Genomic DNA, 18,513 nt, shown 5'->3' with positions numbered 1-18,513 from the left:
GCCTCCACGTTACACCTAAGGTTTGATCAGGTAGGCCATAAGGTCTGATAAGGAAAAAAAGTATTGCAAAGTGTGTCACCATTTATTAAACTATTTATAGACACTAAATACATTTTGAAGAAACAAAAACGAAAAAGGGTTTATTCTTTTTTTTCCCCCTTACGTTTTCAGTATTTGTGGCCCATTTTTCCTATATAAATTAGTAAATATATTGTGGTAAAAATAAGCAATAAAATAAAGAAAGATTGTTTATATGGTTTAAAGAGGTGCTAAATTTATGGGTGAAGACCCGAAATTTAGTGTTGTTTTGCACTTTACTAAAAACGGATACTTATCTTGCATTTTATTTCATTGCACTTGTTGGAGTATGTTCTCAATCAGCCTTGTCTGTGTGATGTTATATGTTTCTTTTAGCACTTTATTTTGATAGGCACGGAACGTGGTTCTAGATCCTGCTGAGTGTGTTTTTACTTCCTTTGTTTTGTGAGTATTTCCGGTTCCGTTTGAGCGGGAAGATGTTTTTTTAGTTTACTTCCGTTATGTTCTGATGAGGATGCCAGAACTAAGTTGAGAATAAAGACTACTCAAACGAGAAACGTGTGGTTCACTGAAAGAATGAGCAACGAGGCTGAACACGCAACAGGTTATGGGCCCAGGCACAGCACAGGAGGCCGATGGCACAGACTGGTTTTCGACGGAGACGAAAACCACTACGAAATATGGGAGGTAAAATTCCTTGCTTACTTGAGAACGCTGGGATTAAAAGATACCATCCTATCGGCTGATAACCCAGACCGAGAGAAAAACGAGGAGTGCTATGCAGAGCTAATACAGTTCCTCGACGATAAAAGCCTGTCGTTGGTGATGAGAGATGCTGCAGATAACGGCCGGAAAGCGCTCCATATACTACGCGGCCATTACGCCAGCCACGGTAAACCGAGAATCATCGCTCTTTACACAGAGCTCACCTCCCTGTTAAAAGACCCTGGGGAAACAGTGACAGATTATATTTTACGTGCTGAAAAAGCAGCAACGTCTCTGAGAAATGCAAATGAGGTGATAAGTGACGGACTGATCATAGCAATGATCCTAAAGGGGCTTCCGGAGTCATACAAGCCTTTTGCTATTCACACAACTCAGAGCAGTGAAGAATTAACATTTATCCAGTTTAAAAGCAGACTGAGAAGCTACGAAGAGACAGAAAAGTTTGAAAACAAACTGAAGTCAGACAATGTGATGAAAGTAGACATGACAGCTGTAACCTGCTACAATTGTGGAAATCGTGGGCATATGGCGAGAGACTGCCGTCAAAAGAGTACACCAAAATGGTGTAACTACCACAGAAGCACAACCCACAGTGATGAGACATGCAGAAGAAGAGCCAAACGGAAGGACGACGCCAAGCAGACTTCAGAGAAGCAGGACAACTACGAGGAGGATCAGACGATGGTATTCAAAGCCAGCCAGGATCTTCTACCTGATAACATCAAACTTAATGGCATCATGGTGGACTGTGGAGCCACATCACATATCATTACAGATGAGGAGCAGTTCACACAATTTGACAAGACCTTCGACCCAAATAAGCACTTTATGGAGTTGGCGGATGGAAGCAAGATGAACAATGTTGCACTGAAGCGGGGTGATGCACTGATTAAGCTGCTGAACTCTGAGGGGAAGTATGTTAGAGTCACTCTTAAAAATGCTTTGCTAATCCCATCCTATCCACAGAGCATTTTTTCAGTGCAAGCAGCTACAGCCCATGGAGCCAGTGTGACCTTCATGGAAGGACAAAATGAACTCCTGTGTAAGGATGGAACTGTGTTCCCAATCGAGGTACATGAGAGACTGTATTATCTGAAAAATAACAATGAAAAATGCATTGAGAGGCATTTTACTGATGTGATCTGTGATGATAAAGTTAAACTAGCCTGTGATGTCAAAACATGGCATCAAATATTAGGACACTGTAATGTAAATGATGTTCTGAACTTACAAAATGTCGTTGAGGGCATGAAAGTCACTGACAACAGTAAAATAGAGTGTGACATATGCACAGAAGGAAAATTCATTAACAGCAGAAACAAAGAATCAGATGTTAAAGCTGGAGCACCACTACAGTTAGTCCATACGGACTTATCAGGCCCCATTGATCCTGCAGGCTTAGAGGGACACAGATATGCAATTTGTTTTACTGATGATTTCTCTGGATTAGCGACTGTCTATTTTCTGAAAAACAAGAGTGATACAACTAAAGCAACACAGAAATTTCTAGCTGACTGTGCACCTTATGGCAATGTTAAGTGCATTAGATCGGACAACGGTACTGAATACACAAGTGATTCATTTCAAACACTGCTCAGAGAAAAGGGTATCAGACACGAGACCTCATCACCATACTCCCCACATCAAAATGGAACAGCAGAAAGACAGTGGAGGACGCTATTTGAGATGGGAAGGTGCATGTTGTTAGAAAAGGGTTTGCCAAAAGATCTATGGCCTTATGCAGTACAGTGCGCTGCCCACATTCGCAACAGGTGCTACAATAACCGAACTAAAAGTACCCCATATTACATGATGACTGGAAGAAAACCTAATCTGTCTAAAATGTGGATTTTTGGATCAAACTGTTACACTTACAATGACAATCACAAGAAATTAGACTCAAAAGGGGAAAAAGGAATGTTTGTAGGATACAGCAAAAACAGCCCAGCCTACTTAGTGTATCACCCACAGACAAGAAAAGTGTCCAGACACAGACTAGTGAAGTTCATTAAAGAAAATGGCGTTAATCAACAAACACAGACAAATGAGTGGGAAGTAGAAACCCAGGAAAAACAGACAGACAAAAGACACGTTGAGACTCTGTTAATCCAAGGCATCACTGAAAACATCAATGCAGGTGAAGATGAGGAAAACACTCTAGATGAAACACAAAATGAGAATTTTTCTGATAACATGATAGGAAATAAAAATGAAGATGAGGAAAACAAAACAAAACAAAATGACCGGTATCCGAAAAGAGAGAAAAGACCACCAAAATACTTTGAGGATTACGTACCAGATTCCAAAATCAAAGATGTAACACAAATAACTGTTGATTTTTGTTACAGGGCTGTGTGCGGTATCCCTCAAACATTCAGTGAGGCTCAAAAATCAACACAATCAGAAAGATGGAAACAAGCAATGACAGAAGAGATAAACTCACTTAAAGAAAATGATACATTTGAACTGAGCATTTTACCAAAAGGTAGAAACACAGTGGGAGGAAAGTGGGTTTATACCATCAAAGAAAATGAAGAGAAAGAAAAGATCTTCAAAGCTAGATATGTAGCAAAGGGCTACAGCCAAACAGAAGGTATAGATTACCACGAAACCTTTGCACCAACAGCAAACATCACATCTGTGAGAGTGTTAATGCAGTTAGCAGTTCAAAACAACCTTAAAGTACATCAGATGGATGTCAAAACAGCTTTCTTGCACGCTCCAATTGATGAAGAAATTTACATAGAACAGCCAGAGGGCTATGAAGAACACACAGGAACAGGAGAGAAGTATGTGTACAAATTAAAGAAATCCCTGTATGGGTTAAAACAATCAGGAAGAAACTGGTACAAACTTTTAAATGACCATCTCGAACAAAACGATTTTGAAAGGAATCCTGCTGATCATTGTGTTTACAGAAAACAAACAGAAAATGCCAGTGTTATTGTTCTCATTTGGGTGGATGATTTGATCATTGCTGCAAGCAGCATTGATTTTTTGAACAATTTCAAAGAAACGATGAGATCCAAATTTAACATGAAAGATTTGGGCAAAATAAATTATTTTTTAGGTATACATTTTAAGCAAGAAGAAGATGAAATTAAAATGAGCCAAAAGAAATACGTCCTGAAAGTGTTGGAAAAATACAGAATGTCAGATTCCAAACCGAGATCCACCCCATGTGAGCAAAGTGCTAATTTAAATGAAAATAATGGGGATGACAAAACAAACACTGTAAATCCTACACACTATCGTGAGATAGTAGGTAGTCTGATTTATGCAATGACCTGCACCAGACCAGACATCAGTTGGGTAGTGAGTAAACTATCCCAAACATTAGCTAAACCTGCGACAGAAGACCTGGTGAATGCTAAACATGTTTTAAGATACCTCAAAGGTACATGTGACTATGAGCTAACATTCAAGAAAAACAACGAAGACTTGAACCTCATTGCATACAGTGACTCGGACTGGGCATCCTCAGTTGAGGACAGACGCAGCACCACAGGCTATTGTTTTAGCTTAACATCACAAGGTCCAGCTATTTCTTGGAAATCCAGGAAACAGCCAACTGTAGCTCTTTCCACATGTGAGGCTGAGTACATTGCTTTGACAGCCACTACTCAAGAAAGCATGTATCTAACCCAACTGTTAAATGGCATTGACAACAAAAAGTACAGCTGTACAAAAATCCATGGTGATAATCAAGGGGCAATCGCATTGTGTAAAAATCCTGTGAACAGACAGAGATCTAAACATATTGATGTAAAGTACCATTTCATACGTGATGCGTTGAAAGAAGGGAAAATCAATGTGATGTACTGTCCATCTGAAAACATGGTTGCCGACATCCTTACCAAACCTGCACCCAAAGCTAAGTTTGTTAAATTCAAAAAATGGTTCTTTGGACACTAAATACTGTGAAGCAAGGATGATGAGAACAAGGGGGAGTGTTGGAGTATGTTCTCAATCAGCCTTGTCTGTGTGATGTTATATGTTTCTTTTAGCACTTTATTTTGATAGGCACGGAACGTGGTTCTAGATCCTGCTGAGTGTGTTTTTACTTCCTTTGTTTTGTGAGTATTTCCGGTTCCGTTTGAGCGGGAAGATGTTTTTTTAGTTTACTTCCGTTATGTTCTGATGAGGATGCCAGAACTAAGTTGAGAATAAAGACTACTCAAACGAGAAACGTGTGGTTCACTGAAAGAATGAGCAACGAGGCTGAACACGCAACAGCACTTTTTTGTGTTTTGTTTATGCTTCCAAAATATAGCCTTTATATGGGCATACCTTGTCTTTTTATTTTTTTAATTTTTTTACTTTTTTAATTAATTTTAATTTAAAGTATAATGTTGATTAACCCGGTTTTGCGCGACATTTTCATTGAATCAATTTGACATCACAAGGTAGCTCAAATGTATTATTTTGTTTATTCCAGCGGGGTTAATGGATTTTATTTTTTAATTATTCAATAGAAAACAGACTATAGAAAACAAATTCAGGTAAACTCTTGACACACAACCATAACGTACTATTTCAAGCTGATTTTACTTATAACTGTATTTTTTTTATTTTACTTAGCGTTGGATGGTATTAGTGTTCTTGTTTTTTTGGCTCATTTGTCTTTTTATGTCTTTTAAACCAAAAAACTACTTTTTTCTTAAAAAAAAAAAAAAAAGAAAGTCATTTATTTTTTAATCCAATCAATGTGTGGATTGCTTCTGATTTTTGATGAAGAAAAGCCTATATAAGGCTATATAAAGGCTAATATGCAGCAGATGCCTCTGCCTCACAGGAGGTCTGAGCGGGCGGTGCTCCATCAGTGAACCGGTGCCCGTGTCTTGTTGTGTCCGCCTGCTGCAGCCTCTTCCCGGGCCTCTTGTTTATCCAAAGGTACATGGAGCACAGCTCTTTGCACACTGCGTTTAAGACCCTTTGATCCCCGTAATAGGCTAAAGGTTGGGATTAACGCAGAGATGATCGGATCACTGGGATGTTGTGGAGATTAGGTACCTTTTCAGACTCCATGATACTTCCGTTGCAAATCAAGAGGAGTGGCGATTAGTGCAGGCCCACAGAGCACCACTGGTTCCTGTGGGAGCGTGGACAGAAACCCACTAAAGGATCAGTAATGACGCACTTACTCCTTTTAGTGTATTTAGACTCATAACAGTGCAGGTGACTGCTCTGAATTGCTTGAAAACTTGATTCATCAAAAAAAAAAAAAAAAAAAAAAAAAAAAATTGTAAATACAATATTCCATTTTTATATTTTTTTCAATATAAATCTGTTCAAACACATTTGGTCTGTCTGTTCAACAGTTTAACCTGTTTCCTGGTCCTTGCATTATTTTACCTTCTTGTATAACTTTTTGTTGCCTTATTTTTCTTCCACAATGAAGTTAAACTAAAGCACTCTTTTTTTGAGTTTTTATTCATGATTCAGTAAAAAAAGTTAACTAAAATTATTATTATTTTTATTAATTCATATCACTTTCGCAGATGAGTGTTAAATTATATTAATTTTCCAAATCATGTATAGGACATTTGCTCAATATTTCAAAAAAAAAAAAAAAAAAAAAATATTTTTTTTTTTTTGCTGTGCCGACTGTTTAAGTCTCTACTGTATAGTAATGATAATCTAACAAGCCATTAATTATTGTATGAAATTAGTATCTTCTTTTTTCATGTGAACATGAGGGGGAATATGTTCAGGTGAAAATTTACAGAAAAGGAGAAGAAACTGTAGTTTAAAGCTATAAACCAAGGAAGAGCCATCACTACATATAACATATTTCTAATAATTTCATCAGTTACATAAAAATCAACTCCAACTATAAGATCTTGTAAAATGTATCTTACAATGTAAATCATTTTTTAATTCAAAGCAAATATTGTACAGTGATTGTAGGTCATAAATTGATTTGTGCTTACATGTTTTTCTAAAAGACCTCACAATCATTCAGCAAAAATGGAGTTCGAAAAAGAGAAGCGTGCAATTATTTTTTTCGGAGTTATTGCCCTGGTTCCATTTTTTTTTTACTCTGTTCGTGGTATTTTCAAATTTGGGACAGCTTTTCTCAAAAACCGTTTAAGATAGGAAAACCAAATTTGGTGTGTGTCTTCAAGGTATCAATACCTTGATGGAGTTTGAAAATAAGAAGTGCGCAATTATTTTTTTCCGGAGTTATTGCCCTTGTACTGTTTTTCTTTACTCTGTTTGTGGTATCTTCAAAGGGCTACAGCTTTTCTGAGAAATCGTTTAAGATAGAAAAACCAAATTTGGTGTGTGTCTTCAAGGTATCAATACCTTGATGGAGTTCGAAAATGAGAAGTGTGCAATTATTTCTTCCGGAGTTATTGTCCTTGTGCCATTTTTTTTTACTCTATTTGAGGTATCTTTAAAGGGGACAGCTTTTCTTAGAAACCGTTTAAGATAGTTCATAATTGTATATTCTGATGTGATAATATTTTCTTATGTATACGTCTAAGTTAGATTTAGGACATTTAGGAAAAGGTTGTGAATTATAATGACAACCAATCCGGCGGGGATGTTGATGACTGTCTTCTTGTTGTTATTATTACCAGTGTTTTTTTCATTTGTATTATTTTTTTTTCTCAGTTTTCTTTTTTCAAATGCTGCTCTTTGCATTTCAAATTGCCCGACGGGAATGATTCAAGTATTTTCTGATTCTGATTCTTCAAGCTCAGCTCCTCTACCAGAGTCCTGATAGTTCTTCAGTATTTGAGCTGTTACTACTGCACACTGAGGCTTCAGATGTTGTTCCTGCATCTGTTGGAGCCACTTTTCCAGTTTGTGGGTCACTGCTCCGAGTGCTCCTACTACCACGGGGATCACGGGGGCTTTTGACTTTCCTCATCTGCTCCAGCTGTTCTTTGAGCCCCTGGTACTTTTCCACTTCCTCATGTTCAAGTCAGCTTTAGCCTTTTCTCTTGGTCTTGTTGATATCAGCTATACTTCTTCTATCTGGTGGTGGTAATCTATACATGTAGGGTAGGGGTTTGTCGCTCTGTGTTGCTTACTCCTCTATAGCCTGTTGCCCTCGTCTGGTGAGTGTCTGAGACATTCACTGAGCCACTTATCCTTTGTAGCCAACTTCTTAATTTACTCTTAGCTTGGATGCTTGATCCTGGATGTTGGCTCTAATGCTCACTCGTCCTCTTTCTGCTTAGTGTATAGCCTCAGGGTGGTGGTCTGATGTGCAACCCTCCATGCATGGTCAGGAGCTTTCTTATCTTGATATCAGCATCTTCTCCTTTGGCCAGCATATGATCTCAGCTGCAGGTTTGATGACCCGCAGGGTGCCTAAGTTGACTGCTCAGACTTTTTTTCTAAATGTTCAGAGGACTTCTTAGTATACTTGCTTTACTCACTTTAGATACTTGGATGTGGTTGATGTCCTTGTGGCCTCCTCGAGATTTACATTAGCCTGACTGATGTATATGTCCTGGATATCTCACCTGCAGATTGGTCACATTGCAGATTGAATTGATATATAGATTTGGTTTTGGCACAATGACTAATCCTTGTGGAATTCTTATTTATTTCATTATTGAGTTCATAAAGTTCTATTCATTTGTTCTGAATGTCACAGGCAACTATTATCCAAGAATTAATAACATACCTGTAATCTGATATTCCTCTTTTCAGTAACATATTTTGTCTCAATTAGGTTAAAAGCCTTTTGAAAATCAAAATTAACACCAGTAGCAAACCCTAAATCCTCAATGATGTTCCCTATTTTACTTTTATAAAGAAAACAAAATGTTTTAAGAAAACGTTTTTGCATACGTGCAGTTCTGAAATACAATAAATACAGTATAACCGCCCCAACGTCACTTTTGACAGTAACTAGTACTGTAACGCAATATTTTTCTAAAGAAATAACGTCGTTACCATTACAATATGGTGCGTTTGTCCGTTACTTTGCTAGCTGCAGAGAACTTCCTGTTTACTGTGGCGCTACATATTTTTGCGGGATGCCGTGCCAAACACGGTAAAACAGTAGAAGAAGAAGCATTGTCAGCGTGTTTCTGTTTACATCACGTGTGCCAATCATGGCGAGTCAATTCGAGAACAGGACGAGCTTCTCAGAGTGGAAATACACGCATTATTTTTGTCTCCAAAAGATGAATCAGTGAAGCTAAGCTAACGCTGCCGCTAGATTTTAATGGACTGTGACTGATATCCAGGGACAGATCAGTAAAGCTATTGCACGGTATGTTGTTGTAAATAAGAAGCCTGTCGCTGCTGCTGAGTCACTGCTAACAGCAACTCATTAGCCTGATATGTATAGCAATGTGTAGCTGAGAAAAATTACTATTTTAATTTTGGAGCAGCTGTTTTGTGCTTTATATGCACATCATTTATGGTTGTTTTATAGCAGCTAATTAACAGTGGATTATTATATTATTACAGCTCTGATATGAAGCTGTATGGACACAAATGACCCAAAATAAATAATACATTCTTTAATTCTAAGTAACTCAAAAGTTACTTTTTCCAGTAACGCATTACTTTATGGTGTAAGTAATCAGAGTTACTTTGTGAATGAAGTAACTAGTAACGGTAACTAGTTACTTTTTTCCAGTAACCAGCACAACACTGAATAAATATCTTATTTGAATATTTATGTCAATAAAGTTAATATGGCAAGACTTTATATAATGTTAATATATTAAATATACTTTAAAAATACTACAATGTCTTGTTTTGGAGGAAAATTTGTGTCTATTATTCAATCAAAAGACACTTTTTCAATCAAATAAAAAAAGTCTGCAAATGCAAATAAATATTTGATACCCTAAAAATTGCATTTAAACACTTTTTTTGTTGCTTTGATTGAAAAGGACGATTTCTTTGGTTAAAAATACTTAATTTTTGATTGAAGCAACTTTTATGATGGAATAATAAAGACACAATCTACCTCCCCACATCAAATATTAATCTACCATTATTATTAATCAACTCTTCCAAAATCTCTCTTTATATATGTCTGTCATTTATTTTGTTCTCTGATGGCTTTCTAAAATAATCATTATTGAACATGTTTTCAGTATCATCAATGCTTTTACATATTTCACATGTTGTTGCGTGTCTCGGATTTAACGCCGCGTGCAGGACCCCGCCCTCCACATCACACAAACAAAGCTCTGAGTGCTGCGAAACCCTTTGAAAGAATCTAATTGGTTTAAAAACGTGTCTTTTGTCACCAGGGAAACGAACCGTCGACTACTAATATCGTGCCTTCTCGTGTGTGTCCATCACAAGCACAAAGGAGCTCCTCAAAGCACCAAATAAGAATCCTCACTGGACTAAAAGTGAAGCCAATAACAGATGTTATGTGAAGAAGTCTAAAAACATCAGGAATCAAAGCGACACGAGGCCCTGAAAGTGCGCACACACTTCACACAGCGGTGTGAGAGTCTGCCTCACACTTCAGCGCAACAAACCAGAAACGTTTGGCTTTTTTTTTTTGGTTGTTGCTTTTTTTTCTGACTCCAAGAAGCCTGAAATGTCTCATTAGTCAACATTTTACATGACTAAAATAAAGTGACTCTATTATATGTGACTGTGCGCATTGCTGTGGTGGAAATGATGGGGTTTTATCTGAGCACACTCCGCTTATGGTGGCCTTACACTAATTGTTGCTCTCACACGTCATAAACTAGAGCTGCTCACTTTCTCACTTACTTCTGATTCCCACGATGGAGAAACAAGCTTTCCCATCGTCTCACCTCACCACACCGCCAGCATCGGACACACGAGTCCCTGTTTGCGACATATGGCAGAAAAAACAACAACGGAAACTTATATAAAGATACGCACAAAACTATTATTAGCGAAATATGGCTGAAAAATAACACAATTGTATTTTCCTTCCTTTTTGTTTTTTGTTTTTTCAACGCAGGTTAAGCACTGAATTTATTTAATTTACACTACATTACAAGAACTATGTGCAATATTGAAATTTCTTACTGTAAAACTGCTTATTTATATATGTTCTGTACTGTTATATTAGCCAATATCTATTATTTATTTTATTCTTAATTTTCCTTTCTGTATTTAGTTTTCTTGCTTGCTTGCTCTTTGTGTCTTTTGGCTGCTGGAACATAATATTTTCCGCACTGTGGGATAAATAAAACACACATAAACAGACACACAATATTAAAAACATACTCTTTTTTTTTTTCAACCTTTCAGGGCTGAAGGTGATTTTCTATTGCCTCATCTAACTATAGTGTTACGTTAAAGTGATTAAAAACAGATGTAACTACTGCAGCTTAATGCTATTTATATTAATAATATCTTAACAGTGAAAAAAAAAAAAACAACAGCTAAAGTTGATCTACCCATTCTACACAATAAAAGTGAATTCAAGCAAACACAATTTGGTTCATTACATTAACATTTATCATTATCTTCTTGTTATTATTCCCATGTCAATGAAATAAAATTATACAGACGATGCTCAAGCCCTCGTTCAATCAGTGACGTCACTCACAGCACCAGCCAATCAGAAGCCACGCTCTGCTCTCCTATAAATAGCCACAGGCTGAGAGACTCCCTCATTTGGATGCCCTGCAGGAACTGCTACATCAACAAACTGAAACCATGACCAGATCACCCAGGACTCAAGCTCTCATTGAGGTCAAGAGCCGGAAAAAGGTACGTTTATTTATTAGTTTCATAGTAGATTTTAGACATTATTTTTTTATTAAGTTAAGTTCGTGAATTGTTGTAAATGGAAGAAAAACACAATTAATTAAACAGACTTATTATTTAATGATATATATCATATATTTAATTGTTTTTTTTTTTTTTTTTTTATCTTGTTCTTATCTTGGATTGTGCGGTTTAATACATTATTATTATTATTATTATTTAAAGTATAGGCTTAAAGCTTGGCTAATCAATGATTCATGTAAAAAATAACACAATTTGGTCTATTACCTGTAAAGCAAATCACAAATATGCAACAAAATGACAGTTTGATTTAAATCCTTGTTTTGAATGTTAAGTCTTGCCATACTAATTTACCTCTAAGAGTCTGAAGCCAGTTGTGGAAAAGAAGAGGAGAGATCGGATAAATCAAAGCCTTGCTGAGCTGAGACATTTGCTGTTGAGTTCCACATCTGATCCAGTGAGTCCCATCATAAGAACCACTTTCACTCTGTACAACTATGCAAAAAAAGCGTAACCTCAACCATGAACTGCATTTCTCCCACTTCTCATGGTTGTGTCTGACAGCGACTGCAGAATCCTAAAATAGAGAAAGCCGAGATTTTGGACTTGGCTGTGGAATATCTTCAGAAGTGGACAGATAAGAGGAAACTGAGCAATGGTTGGTCAATACAATTGCTCACATGCTTCATGATGTAAAGGGAGAAAAATAAATGACTATAATGGTGTTTCACTTGTGCTTTATCTCCCCTGTGACTCTGCACTCACAGACTGTGCCAGTGGGCTCGGCGTTCCTCTCTTCACTGTGGAGAGTGCAGGCTTTCAGCAGTGTGTGGCCCAGCTCATCAGCTTCATGCACAAGTTGACCCCATCTGAGAGAGCCAGTCTGATAGACAGGCTGAAGCACCACACCGAGTGTCTGAGGACAGATTTAAGCCAGAAGAAGACAGAAGTGGACGCCCTTCACAGATCCAACTCCAAAGAGGAGTCCCCCAGGCTGCAGCTGTGTCCATCACACTCCATCTTCCAGCCTCACTCCTGTTCCACTCCATGCAACGAGTATCTGTCTCCTCCGCCCTCTCCCTGGTTCTCCCCTCCTTTCTCCTCCTACACCACCTCCTCTCCTTTCTCGTCATTTGCCTGTCACTTCTCCTTCACTCCGAGCCTGTCACCTTCGTCGTCTTCTTCTTCTTCTAACACCTCCCCCTTTAGTTTCTCACCATCGCTTCCTCATTCAAACCCTTCTGGCCTTCATGGCCCCCAACTCACCACAGAAAGAGCCCCCTCTAACCCTAATCACAGGGAGGGATCAGAGGCTCACGCCTCCTTACCAATGTGGAGGCCTTGGTTTTTATGAGGAGCAGAAACTGAGACAAACTGAGACTAAAAAACACCCAATGGAAACTAACTCTGATGATTCAGACATGACAAGATCGACATTCCCTTCATGTACAGTGTATATAAATACATCAAATTGCTTCTATTTTGTGTTTTTCTTGTAAATAAATACCTCAACTCCTTTTATCTGTGGTTTGTATTGATATATTTATAGCATGCATTTACAAACAATGTGCTTTTTTAAACAGGATCCAACCAACTAACACCTATCAAGTGATCACAAACTGCTTTTAATGTTGTTTTTTAAAACAAATCAATATTTCCAAACTTGCCAATTTCAGCATATCATAGCAAACTCCTTTTATCTGTGGTTTGTATTGATATCTTTATAGCGCGCATTTACAAACGAGGCATTCAAAAAAGGATCCAATAAAGTAACACGTCACCTATCAAGTGATCATAAACTGGTTTTACTGTTTAAAAAAGAAAAGAAAATGAAGTTATTATTTATGAAAATTAATATTTCCAAACGTGTCCCTTTAGCATACTAATACTCAACAGATGATGCATATTTAGATAAAACATTTACAAATGTACAGATGAGTCGAGATATGAGATATGAGTTGATACATTTACTCAACACAAGCTGAAAAAGTAGCCACTATTCAAGAGAACCTTTGCATACAAACTATAAAACACACGAGGCACACAGCGTTATTGTTCCTTGGTTCTATACAGTTTGCAGAGCTTCTTTTTATTGCTGCTTGTAGGATAATAATTGCAAAATTTATATTAACTATACTGACATTTTGCTTTCTTTCTCTTCCTTTCACTCACACAGAGTGAGACATAAGCATCTGAACTGCATGCGTAAATGGTTGTTCTGTAGGTCACGTGCATGAGGCAACAGGCAGCGTTCTCCTGCTGAATCCTCGTCATGATGGCTGCAGAGGCTTGGCTTCTTAGAACTTTTGGTCTTCTTGTTTTAATGCCTTCTTTCCCAGTTCCTCGAGAAACACACATACTTTGACAAAGGTGTTGTATGCTGAAATGTCAAGTTTATAAAACAGAATAGAAGCTTGTCCATGTTGTCGTCTGCTCCTTTAGTGGCATAGTAATAAAATATGAACCTGGTTTTTGAAGCTCCTGTCCTCAGATCATTGAAAATACTGTATTTTGGATACTTGTTCTTCATATCACAGCCAAGGCCAACGAGTCTGAGTTTGAAAAAAAAAAAGCAAAAAACAAAACTGATTGTAACCTTTTTCTTTAATGAAAAAGGAAAATGGTCCAGCAAAAGTGAACATTACACAACAAGATAGAAAAGGAACATGGGAGATGAAACCAAACATCTTAAACTATCGGGGTTTGTGGAGCTATTATAAAATTGATTTTTCTTTTCTAGCTGCAGGTAAAGTAGTTTTACACAGAGGTGGGTCACATATAGAATTTACATGAAGCTAACAGAAGCAGGAGTTTCCAAATGTTTTCATGTTTTTAAGATTAGAGTTACATTGTCTTGGAAAACCCTGACATCACATCAGCCAAATGCTTTTGATTTAGGTACACCTTTATTTATGTATCATCTGCTCACTTGAAGGATATATTTATATAATATAAAAGGTGCTTCATTGTCATTCTACATCAAACTCAAGGTCCGGAGGCCAAATCTGGCCCTTTTGACATCATATTCGGCCCTCAGAAGAAAGTTAAAAAACATAAATCATTGTCCAAATTACCAAATTATTCAGTTGTACATAAATCAGTTCAAATATCTAAATGCACAAATTCAATGAAACACCACAATATTTGGAGGATAACAATTTTCCCATGCTTTTTCACACGACTAGTCATTTTGAATTTCAATTTGTTCAAAGAACTTCATTTTCCTGAGAATGTAACATCATTTCTCTCAATTAAATAAAGATTAGTCACAAAATCAATTACATTTATAAATAAAATCCTGCAGGGACTGATATCTGTCACTTATTGCTTGGATATTGTGTGCACCTTACGTGCTTTATGTGCGATTTATACGTTGTTTAAAGTACAAACTAATGTTGAAATTGCTAGTTTTCCTGCCTAAAATCTACGGCCGTTTTACAGTTTTTCTCAGTCACTTTGGTGCTTTTCTCACATCACTATTAACATTCGCACAGCAGTTAGTGCATTTCTCAAAACAATTAGTGCAAACTGCAAAACCTAGTGGAGAACCTGCAAAAGCACGTCGCTTGCTCCAAATGGATGATCCATGCCTCAAAAATCAAGTATTCATGTCAATGAAACTGCCAGTGTCATCAAAATGAGAAGTCTTGACACCATTGTTTATGAATAAAATAAAATAGTCAAATAACTTTGTCATGTTTTTATTATTAGTAGTTTATTCTCTCAGTGTTTTTCAATGCAAAAAAAAAAAAAGGTCAGAACTCAGAGACACTACCTGAAAATGCTCAAAACAGCACTATGCACTACTTGTGCGGCCATTTGAAAACTACAGTAAAGTTACACATTTCTGTAGTTAGAGACGTAAGTGAGTACCAGAAACTGAATACGTACATTTTACATTTTTACTGCATATGCTCTTTGCATTTCTCCAGCATTGTGCAAAAGAAAAATACACTACAGTCACTTATTTAGAACAAACATAAGAAACACCCTTTTGGTAGAGCTGTGCACAAATGTGAACAATATAACAGTGCATATTGTAACTGAACATAGGTAAATCATTCTGGCACATCCAGACGTTTCTGTCAAGAGGTATAAAATTTTCTTGGCAGAATTTGATAATTAGTTCAACATTTTTTGTATGTAATGACTCTAGGAATGAAATGAAGGCTATTAGTTTTTTTGGGACTGTTCAGCATCCATAAGTATAGTTCATTTTGAATGACATGACATAAGCAAATGATAATGTTATAAAATAGCAGATAATTGTATGAAAGCAATGGATACATGTCCAAAAGCATTTGCATTTTGTTCAGAGGAAAGAGAAATTGCTATTATAATGTGCACAAATGACTAAATGTTGTGGAGGTTGAACTAATAGTTATGAGAACTTTTATTCTCATCTGAGAAAATCACCAAAGTGACTGAGAAAAATTGTGAGATCAAACTACTTTGTATTTGGAAACCTGAACTAAAATGAGTTTGACACTCCTGCTGTATAGGGCTGTACTCACACCTATGAGACATGTTTTAAATTTTATTTTTCATTTATTCTTCATGTGTAGTAGAACATTATCTGTACATGTGAGTTTGCTTTGATATCAGCAGATGGCAGCAGTGGGATGTGCTGATGTTTGGGCTGAACCCAGCAGATGGCAGCACTGACACATCCTCATGTGTCTTTGACCTCTGCTCAGTGCCATGGAAAGGGGGAGTGGAGAGTTGACCACATAGAAGGAAAAGATGCTTGATCATGCTTGCTTTTCTCCTTTAATCTCTGTTATGAGACCTACGTCCCACAAGCTGGGAGGCACAAAGGATTTCACCTGACAGAACAGAATGTATCACATGATACGACATGTCTGTGGATAATCGTTATTTCCCCCCTCGCTCTTTATAGAAGAAACTCTCTCTGTGCAGGTGTCATCGGTTATGAGAAGGCCATTGTTCTTTGTCAGAGAAATGAGAGGGTAGACACATCACAGGCAGCAGAACGATTCTCCACACTGTCAGCCGTGTTTTGATCGTGCTGTAGGGATGCATGAAAGCAGAGATGGTAGCTCACACTTCATAATTAATAGGGAACGTCGCCTCTCAAAGTGACCAGACAATGGCTGCAAACCTCCCTGGCATGTTCACAGGACAAGCTGATCATAGGCTGATCCTTTTACTCTGTGTAACCACAGCATTTGCCCTGCCAACACGCATTCCTTGTTATTGGAGAAAACTCCAAAATATTGGGCCATGAAGAGGTCCCAGGTTTTGTCACGGCCTGCTCAAAGTCTGCTGCTAATTCCTTTTAATGATGGCGAAACACTGAGACATGGATGTTGTTCACAGTTTTCACTTGACTACTTAGTGTTTTTCAGTTATATTTATAAGCCACATACTTTTATTTTTTATTTTTTTAGTCTTGCACGAGAGAACAGAGTGGTAACCATGACAAAACATTTGATCTTTGAAGTCTTTTGGATAGAAGATTCATCCCTATTCCATACATTTTACAATTGTGGACAAGGTTTCTCACTTTGGTTTTAATGGAATCAAATTTCTCAAACAACAGTGAAATCCTCTTTGGACTGACAGATGTTTATTGATCATTATTGAAACCATCAAGTCACGTTTGGATGTTTGAAGGGCTTGATTCTGAGCTGAGTTTGACATCATTTATTAAAAACTTTGTAAAAAACAAAAAAAACAAAAGAATGTTTTATTATTTCAAGCCAAAAAAAAAAACAGAGGGGTCGTGCTTTCTCTCAGGAGGACATGCATATACCATTCTCTCTCATCTTACTTTCAAAAGTCATCTAAACGTGTGCATGTTGATGAGGTTCAAAAGGAGCTCTCCCAATTTTAAATACCTGTGGTTCAAGTAGTGGGAACGGGATTGTGTTTTTTTTTTTTTTTTTAATTAATGAACTATGGTACAATTTACGTTACAAATGTGCTTTTAAAAAGAGCCGTTCCTAGCTATATGCAGACTCATATAGCATTGCATAGGTTCCCATAAGCCACCAGGGCTCCCAAAAGCTGAGGCCTTGGCCTTAACTGAGGTGAATTAAATATACGGTCATGTCTTTATCCCTGCCAGGCTATAAAAGAATGTAGGAAACCACCATCATCAGCTAGTGGTTTTTAGTTGAGTTTTTTTTCAGTTCTGTAAAATGTAAAATTAACATATAAACACTCAATATTTGATTTATTTATTGACTCATTCATATGTATGTTGTTTTATAGTTGACTGTAGCTTGTTTTGCTGGTAAAGTGTATTAGATTATAGCAGTTTGTGGACCATTTAATGGAATAGAAATTTCTCCTTTGTTTGGCAAACTGCTCCCCTCCCCCCCCCAAAAAAGCTATAAAAGTAAAACAAAATATGGATTTTTTATTCTATGACTTTTTTATACTCATTAAATTATTATCGTAATCAAAAACGTATTAAGGTTTCCAAAAGGTGTTTGATGATCTGAACAGTGAAAGTGTGATGGGGCAACACTTTGTCACTTCTAATAAAAAGAAAGAGAAAATTACTTGTAGTTTTCCGTTCAGCTCAAGTGTAAAAATCCTGTGTGCGGGATGGCTGGTCTCCTTTATGGGATGTGGGATTCTTTACTTCTTGGCCCTTTTTTATGCATTATGGCTGATCTGTTTGACCTGGCACAAAGTTGTTTTTATCAGCCAGAATACATAGCTGCAGTCGACTGACTCAGCATCCCACGAGGATGAGGATGAAGAAGATTCATCCAGATCACATGACAATGCTGAAGAATTTAGATCTGTCACTACCATAACTAAATATGATTTTCCCCCTTTCATTTCTCTCTCTTTCCCTCTTTTTGCACGGTTCTTTGAAGTAAACAGTGAAAGGATCCCAAATTACCCCAGGACTGAAACATTTTTGACATATGTCCTGAGAGACGAGGGCAAGCCACTTTTCCTGGCGGCCCCTTTGGCGTTTTTAATCTGGGGCTGAAGGAGACAGCGGTGCTGACAGAATGATGGGACAGCTGGACATGCTTCCAGGCCAGCAGCGAATGGGCA

The 18,513-nt window shown here is 37.3% G+C and overlaps 2 protein-coding genes across 2 annotated transcripts; both read left to right on the top strand.

Annotated features, from left to right (window-relative positions):
- The first annotated feature begins 441 nt into the window (after positions 1-441).
- LOC114471133 (uncharacterized) lies at positions 442-4,960 on the top strand. The gene is made up of 2 exons (XM_028459734.1): positions 442-1,836; positions 3,114-4,960. Exons 1-2 carry the CDS (start codon positions 616-618, stop codon positions 3,144-3,146), a joined length of 1,254 nt encoding a protein of 417 aa, XP_028315535.1. The 5' UTR covers positions 442-615; the 3' UTR covers positions 3,147-4,960.
- Positions 4,961-11,400: 6,440 nt separating this feature from the next.
- Positions 11,401-12,826, top strand: her11 (hairy-related 11). Its single transcript, XM_028459116.1, has 4 exons — positions 11,401-11,454; positions 11,834-11,929; positions 12,037-12,130; positions 12,240-12,826. Exons 1-4 carry the CDS (start codon positions 11,401-11,403, stop codon positions 12,824-12,826), a joined length of 831 nt encoding a protein of 276 aa, XP_028314917.1.
- The last annotated feature ends 5,687 nt before the right edge of the window (positions 12,827-18,513 follow it).

Source organism: Gouania willdenowi, chromosome 10 (assembly GCF_900634775.1).
Source record: "Gouania willdenowi chromosome 10, fGouWil2.1, whole genome shotgun sequence".
Lineage (NCBI taxonomy): Eukaryota > Metazoa > Chordata > Actinopteri > Blenniiformes > Gobiesocidae > Gouania > Gouania willdenowi.
The sequence above is the reverse complement of the archived record's forward strand: the minus strand, read 5'-3'. Positions and strand labels throughout refer to the sequence as shown.

Coding starts and splice junctions, on each gene's coding strand:
- LOC114471133 (XM_028459734.1), top strand. CDS start 616: ATGAGCAACGAGGCTGAACACGCAACAGGTTATGGGCCCAGGCACAGC. Junction 1,837..3,113: donor GAACTGTGTTCCCAATCGAG/GTACATGAGAGA, acceptor TTTTTGTTACAG/GGCTGTGTGCGGTATCCCTC.
- her11 (XM_028459116.1), top strand. CDS start 11,401: ATGACCAGATCACCCAGGACTCAAGCTCTCATTGAGGTCAAGAGCCGG. Junction 11,455..11,833: donor AGGTCAAGAGCCGGAAAAAG/GTACGTTTATTT, acceptor TTTACCTCTAAG/AGTCTGAAGCCAGTTGTGGA. Junction 11,930..12,036: donor TGAGTTCCACATCTGATCCA/GTGAGTCCCATC, acceptor TGTGTCTGACAG/CGACTGCAGAATCCTAAAAT.